Source organism: Alexandromys fortis, unplaced genomic scaffold (genome assembly GCF_014885135.2).
Source record: "Alexandromys fortis isolate MF-2015 unplaced genomic scaffold, M_Fortis_MF-2015_v1.1 scaffold_541, whole genome shotgun sequence".
Taxonomy (NCBI): domain Eukaryota; kingdom Metazoa; phylum Chordata; class Mammalia; order Rodentia; family Cricetidae; genus Alexandromys; species Alexandromys fortis.
This window is the reverse complement of record NW_026068428.1, coordinates 9,522-16,049: the sequence shown is the minus strand read 5'-3', so window position 1 is coordinate 16,049 and position 6,528 is coordinate 9,522. Positions and strand designations below refer to the sequence as shown.

Below are 6,528 nucleotides of genomic sequence, written 5' to 3'. Positions count from 1 at the left end.
GCGGCGGCCATTTTGCCCGTAGTTCGTGAATGGGCTGAGGGAACCAGAGAAAACTCAGCTTACCCTGATCCCCAGGCCCCTGGCTTCCCCGCTTCCTTTCTTCGGGCCCTGACCGTGACTCCGGCGGCTCCCAGGAGTGGGGAAAGTCGAGAAAAGCAGGGTACGGGGCGGGGAGACACACGCCGCGCACAGGCGATTGACCACGCCGCCCACGCCCCCGCCCCCGCCCCCGCGATCAAAGGACCGTGAGGGAGGGAGCCGGCTCCGACCGCGGGGCGGGCGGAGGGGGCGGAGCCTGGGCTCTTTTCCCTCCTGCTTTCCCAGCTGGTTCCCGGGGCCGGGGCCAGGGCGATTGGGGGGCTCCCGGTGCCACGGGAGGGGGCGGGGAAAGGGGAGTGGGGACCCTGGAGAAAGGAGGGAGGGAGTGGGAGCCAGGGAACCACTCATGTATGCACAAGTCAGGGGTGTGGTGGGAATCACCCTGCATATTCATGAGCGCCTTTGAGGGTCCTCGGAGGGGCCAGAGTCAACCCTAGTTTCCATAGACCTTCCATAGACCTCGGGCCTATGCACATCTGTGACAGGTGGATTGGGGATCCGGGGGGCTGGGTGGCCTATGCAGATATATGCACACGTCAGGGGGGTCCTTGAGAGTCACCCTGCATATTTATGAGCTTCTAGAGAGGCCAGGGCCCGGCTGGAGTCAACCTTGGTTCCAGTCCACTGTCAGGCCTAAGCACAACTGCTACAGGCAGGGTTAGATTCTCGGGGGCGGGGTGGCCGATGTGGATGTATGCACAAGTCAGGGGGTCCTGTGGAGTCACCCTGCATATTCATGAGCCCCTGGGAGGGGCCTGGGAGAAGCCAGAGTCAACCCTAGTTTCCATAGAACTTCCATAGACCTTGGTCCTACGCACAACTGTGACAGCCGGTGTGGGGCACTGGGGGGCAGAGTGGCCTATCCAGATGTATGCACGCGTGAGGGGGTCGTGGGGAGACACTCTGCATATTCATGAGCTCCTGGGAGGGGTCTGGGAGGATCCAGGCGTCCCTCGAACAACCAGAAAGTCCGGTCCTAGCCTGCCAGCCACCCAGGCCTCGGCCCTGATGGTCACCCTAGCACTGGTCCTGAACCTAAGGCTGACCCTGTCCCTAGGACCGCCCCTAGCCCTAGCCACTCCTCCACCTTTAGCACCTCCCCACCCCTAGCTCGGGGAACCCTAAAGGGCGCACCCCAGAGGGCGAGGCTAGTGCTGTGGGAGTGGCTAGGGGCGGCATGTTGCAATGGGAAGGCAGTGATAGGGGTGGAGCGTTGCTAGGGGAGGGCGTGGCTAGGGATACAGCCACCCTAGTGTTCCAGCCACCCTGGAGTTCCAGCCAGGCTAGGGTTTCAGCCGGGGCTGGGGCTGTGAGCGTGGCTAGAGGCGGTCCATCGCTAGGGGAGGGTGGGGACGGTTGCGGGGCGTCGCCAGTGGCCCGGTAGGGTTAGCCTATGTAGATGGGTGCACATGTCAGGGGGTCCTGGGGACTCACCCTGCATATTCATAAGACCCTGGGAGGGGCCAGAGTCAACCCTAGTTTCCACAGACCTTCCATAAACCTCGGGCCTATGCACAACTGTGACAGGTTGGGTGGAGTTCCGGGGGGCGGGATGGCCTATGCCGATGTATGAACATGTCAGGGGGGTCCTGGGGAGTCACCGTGCATATTCATGAGCTCCAGTTAGGGGCCGGGGAGAAGCCAGAGTCAACCTCTATTCTCCTTAGACCCCGGGCCTATGCACAACTGCAACAGCCGGGGTGGAGTTATAGGGAGCAGGGTGGTCTATGCAGACGTATGCACACGTCAGGAGGTCCGGGGAGTCACCATGCATATTCATGAGCCCCTGGGAGGGGCCAGAGCCAACCCTAGTTTCCATAGACTTCGGGCCTATGCACAACTGTGACAGGTGTATTGGGGATCCGAGGAGCTGGGTGGTCTATGCAAGTGTGTGCACACGTCAGGGGGGTCCTGGAGAGTCACCCTGCTTATTTATGTGCCCCTGGGAATGGCCAGGGCCCGGCAGGAGTCAACCTTGGTTCCAGTCCACTGTCAGGCCTAAGCACAACTGCTATAGGCAGGGTTAGGCTCTCGGGTTCAGGGGTGGCCTATGCGGATGTATGCACAAGTCAGGGGGTCCTGGGGAGTCACCCTGCATATTCATGAGCCCCTGGGAGGGGCCTGGGAGCGGTCAGAGTCAACCCTAGTCTTCATAGACCTCGGGCCTATGCACAACTGCAACAGCCGGGGTGGAGTTATAGGGAGCAGGGTGGTCTATGCAGATGTATGCACACGTCAGGGGTTCCGGGGAGTCACCATGCATATTCATGAGCCCCTGGAAGGGGCCAGAGTCAACCCTAGGTCCAGTCCACTGTAGGGCCTATGCACAACTGCAACAGCCAAGGTGTGGGTCTGGTGGATGGAGTGGCTCATGCAGATGTATGCACATGTCAGGTGGGTGCTGGGGAGACACCCTGCATATTCATGAGCCCCTGGGATAGGCCAAGGACGGGCCAGAGTCAACCCTAGTTTCCACAGACCTTCCATAAACCTCGGGCCTATGCACAACTGTGACAGGTGGGGTGGAGTTCCAGAGGAGGGATGGCCTATGCAGATGTATGCACACATCAGGGGGGTCCTGTGAGTCAAGTGCATATTCATGAGCCCCAGTTAGGGGACGGGGAGGAGCCAGAGTGAACCCTAGTCTCTATAGACCTCGGGCGTATGCACAACTGCGACAGCCGGGGTGGGAGTCAAGGGAGCAGGGTGGTCTATGCAGATGTATGCACACGTCAGGGGTTCCGGGGAGTCACCATGCATATTCATGAGCCCCTGGGAGGGGCCTGGGGGGATCCAGGCTTCCCTCGACCAGAAAGCCCGGTCCTAGCCTGCCAGCCACCCAGGCCCTGAGGGTCAACCTAGCACCAGTCCTGACCCTAAGGCTGACCCTGACCCTAGGACCGTCCCTAGCCCTAGCCACTCCACCACCCCAGCACCTCCCCACCCCTAGCTCCCAGGCAACCCTAGCCACGCCCCACCCCTAGCCTGGCTGTAACCCTAAGGCCCGGGTAACCCTAAGGGGCCGTCCCCCCAGAGGGCGTGGCTAGTGCTGCGGTAGTGGCTGGGGTGGAGTTGCCATGGGAGGGCGGGGATAGGGGTGGGGCATTGCTAGGGGTTTGAGTGGCTAGGGTTCCAGCCAGGCTAGGGTTCCAGCCAGTCTAGCCTTCTTGCCAGGCTAGGTTTCCGGCCACGCTAGAGCTGGGGGAGTGGCTAGGGGTGGCCCATTGCCATAGGAGGGCTGTGATAGGGGTGGTGAGTTGCTAGGGGAGGCCGTGGCTAGGGTTACAGCCACCCTAGTGTTCCAGCCACCCTGGGGTTCCAGCCAGGCTAGGGTTTCAGCTGGGGCTGTGGGCATGGCTAGGGGCGGTCCGTCGCTAGGGGAGGGTGGGGACGGGTGCAGGGCATTGCCAGGGGCCCAGTAGGTGCCAGGGAGACCGGGCCCTGGGGCTCGGCGTGTCCCGGTGCGGCCGGCGTCTGGTTTTGGGGTGTGACCGCTTCAGGGACGGGGCTGGGGTCGCCCTGTTGCCAGGTGAGGGCTGCCCGTTGCCGGGGCGCGGCCAGGGCCCGCGTCCCTGCTCCCGGGTCTCGGACCGGGGTCTCTGTTGGTCTTGGTGACTGCCAGCGACTGCCAGAGCCTGTTCGTGGGCGCTGATCACGACTGGGGGGCCGGAGGCGGGGCGTGGGCGCCCCCACGGGCCGCGGGGGGGGGGTAGCTGCGCCGCTTCCCGGGGCTCCCCGGGGCTCGGGGTGCAGGTTCCGGGTGTTGGACTACGTCTCCCATGATTTTCGGCGGCGGCCATCTTGCCCGTAGTCCGTGAATGGGCCGAGGGAACCAGACAACTCGGTTCCCATGATCCCCGGGCCCCTGGCTTCCCCGCTTCTTTCCTTTCGGCCCGGACCGTGCCTCCGGTGGCTCCCGGGAGTGGGGAAAGCCAAGAAAAGCAGGGTACGGGGCGGGGAGACCCCCGTCGCGCACCCGTGACCACCCCCGCCACCCGCCTTCCCGCCCCCTCCGCTGTGATCGAGGGCCCGTGAGGGAGGGAGCCGGCTCCGACCGCAGGGTGGGCGGAGGGGGCGGAGCCTGGGTTCTGTTCCTTCCTGCTTTCCCAGGGGCCAGGGATGGGGCTCCCGGGTCTGCGGAAGGGGGCTGGGGAACTGGGAGCGGGGACCGTGGAGGGAGGAGGGAGGGAGGGGAAGCCGGGGAGCCGTGCAGATGTATGCACACGTTAGGGGTGTGGTTGGGAGTCACCCTGCATATTCATGAGCGCCTGGGAGGGGCCTCGGAGGGGCCAGAGTCAACCCTAGTTTCCATAGACCTTCCATAGACCTCGGGCCTATGCACAACTGTGACAGGTGGATTGGGGGCCAGGGGGGCTGGGTGGCCTATGCAGATGAGTGCACACGTCATGGGGGTCCTGGAGAGTCATCCTGCATATTCATGAGCCCCTGGGAGGGGCCAGGGCCCGGCAAGGGACAACCTTGGTTCCATTCCACTGTCAGGCCTAAGCACAACTGCTACAGGCAGGGTTAGGCTCTCGGGGGCGGGGTGGCCTATGCGGATGAATGCACAAGTCAGGGGGTCCTGGGGAGTCACCCTGCATATTCATGAGCCCCTGGGAGGAGCCAGAGTCAACCCTAGTTCCCATAAACCTCGGGCCTACCCACAACTGCAACAGCTGGGGTGCGGGTCCGAGGGGCGGCATGGCCTATGCAGATGTATGCTCACATCAGGGGTGTGGTGGGGAGTCACCCTGCATATTCATGAACGCCTGGGAGGGTCCTGCCTCAACCCTAATTTCCATAGACCTCAGGCCTATGCACAACTGTGACAGGTGGATTGGGGGTCTGGGGAGCTGGGTGGCCTATGCAGATGTATGCACACGTCAGGGGCGGTCCTAGAGAGTCACCCTGCATATTCATGAGCCCCTGGGAGGGGCCAGGGCCCGGCAGGAGTCAACCTTGTTTCCAGTCCACTGTCAGGCCTAAGCACAACTGCTACAGGCAGGGTTAGGCTCTCGTGGGCGATCTATCTATCTATCTATCCATCCATCCATCCAAGTACCGAGGTCGACCTTGTGAACGTGGGTCGACCAGTTGTCTTTTTCCATGTCTTGATTGACTGATATCATTTTTAATCGTGTTGGTGGTTTGTTTATCTGTTGTTTCTCTATCCCAGCCCGCCCTACTCACTCACATTCATCTATCTATCTATCTATCCATCCATCCATCCAAGTACTGAGGTCGACCAGTTGGCCTTGTGAACGTGGGTCGACCAGTTGTCTTTTTCCATGTCTTGGTTGACTGATGTCATTTTTAAATGTATCTGTTGTTTCTTTCTCTATCCCAGCCCGCCCTACCCACTCACATTTATTTATTTATTTATTTATTTACTTACTTACTTATCCCTCCACCCATCCTTTTATTTATTTATCTATCCATCCATCCTTTTATTTATTATCTATCCATCCATCCATCCATCCAGATGGGGCAGGGGGAGAAGGGGGCTAGTGTGGTGAGAGGAAGGTGCTCGGTGGTCATCCAGTGGTAAATAAATAAGGGTGGGAATAAATAGCTGAATATTAATTCATTCGAACAATACTAAAACTATTCCTAGATCTATGGAAGGTCTATGGAAACTAGGGTTGACTCTGGCTCCTCCCAGGCCCCTCCCAGGGGCTCATGAATATGCAGGATGACTCCCCAGGACCAGGGTGTCATTCATAACTGGGAAGCCAGAAACCTTAGGGGCTCACAGGAGGAGTGACTTTTGATGCCTCAACCCTGCTAATAGCTGTGGTATTATACACATGGTAAAATACGGGCTTTGGCAGAGCGCTACTCCCCTTTATTATTATTGCTACACAACAAAAAGGACTTGGGGGGGGATGATGTGCCGTGCTGGTATTGAAATCTCACTGACTCCTTCTGCACTCCTTGTCAATGCCCAATTTTGTCAAATCAACTATCGTGAATCTTTGATGTGGGTCTCAAAGCCATCACATCCAGAAATCTCTCTAGTCCCTGCTAGTGGTGAACTCACTTCTTCTTCCCCAGGACCACTATTATTTCTCCATGTTTTCCTGTGAGATCTGGGGCCAGCTTTCTTCTTCCTCCCTCTGGCCTCTCCACTATCTCCATTCTCTAGACAACCTGTCTAGAACCGAGTCTTATAGGCACCGAGAGAGTGTGTCTTGAGGGCAGTTGGCGTTTCTAGGACATGAGTGACATCACAAAATTCCGAGAGCTCTTCAGGATACCATAGAATTTCCAGAGAAGGGACTGCTGATGTTGTGTAACACCTTGCTAATATTTCTCCCCAAACTGACCGACCGACCGGAACCTGAGGTTTCCTTTCCAGGAGTCTCTCCTGCGACACAGAGCCATTCAGGATCTCCTCCTTCCAAAACCAGAAATTTCTGTTTCTTTAAA

At 59.2% G+C, this 6,528-nt stretch overlaps 1 protein-coding gene across 1 annotated transcript; it reads right to left on the bottom strand.

The window, feature by feature from the left end:
• Nucleotides 1-3,456: 3,456 nt before the first annotated feature.
• Nucleotides 3,457-5,207, bottom strand: LOC126495684 (basic proline-rich protein-like). The gene is made up of 3 exons (XM_050133288.1): nt 5,162-5,207; nt 3,905-4,233; nt 3,457-3,840 (listed from the first exon to the last, which is right to left on the bottom strand). Exons 1-3 carry the CDS (start codon nt 5,205-5,207, stop codon nt 3,457-3,459), a joined length of 759 nt encoding a protein of 252 aa, XP_049989245.1.
• Between the last annotated feature and the right edge of the window lie 1,321 nt (nt 5,208-6,528).

What these genes read in the sequence shown, in the direction of transcription:
- LOC126495684 (XM_050133288.1), bottom strand. Translation starts at nt 5,207, where the DNA reads ATGGAAAAAGACAACTGGTCGACCCACGTTCACAAGGTCGACCTCG. An exon ending in CGTTCACAAGGTCGACCTCG is followed by an intron (nt 4,234 to 5,161) that starts GTACTTGGATGG and finishes CCCCTTCCGCAG; the next exon opens with ACCCGGGAGCCCCATCCCTG. An exon ending in GGCCCATTCACGGACTACGG is followed by an intron (nt 3,841 to 3,904) that starts GCAAGATGGCCG and finishes CTGCACCCCGAG; the next exon opens with CCCCGGGGAGCCCCGGGAAG.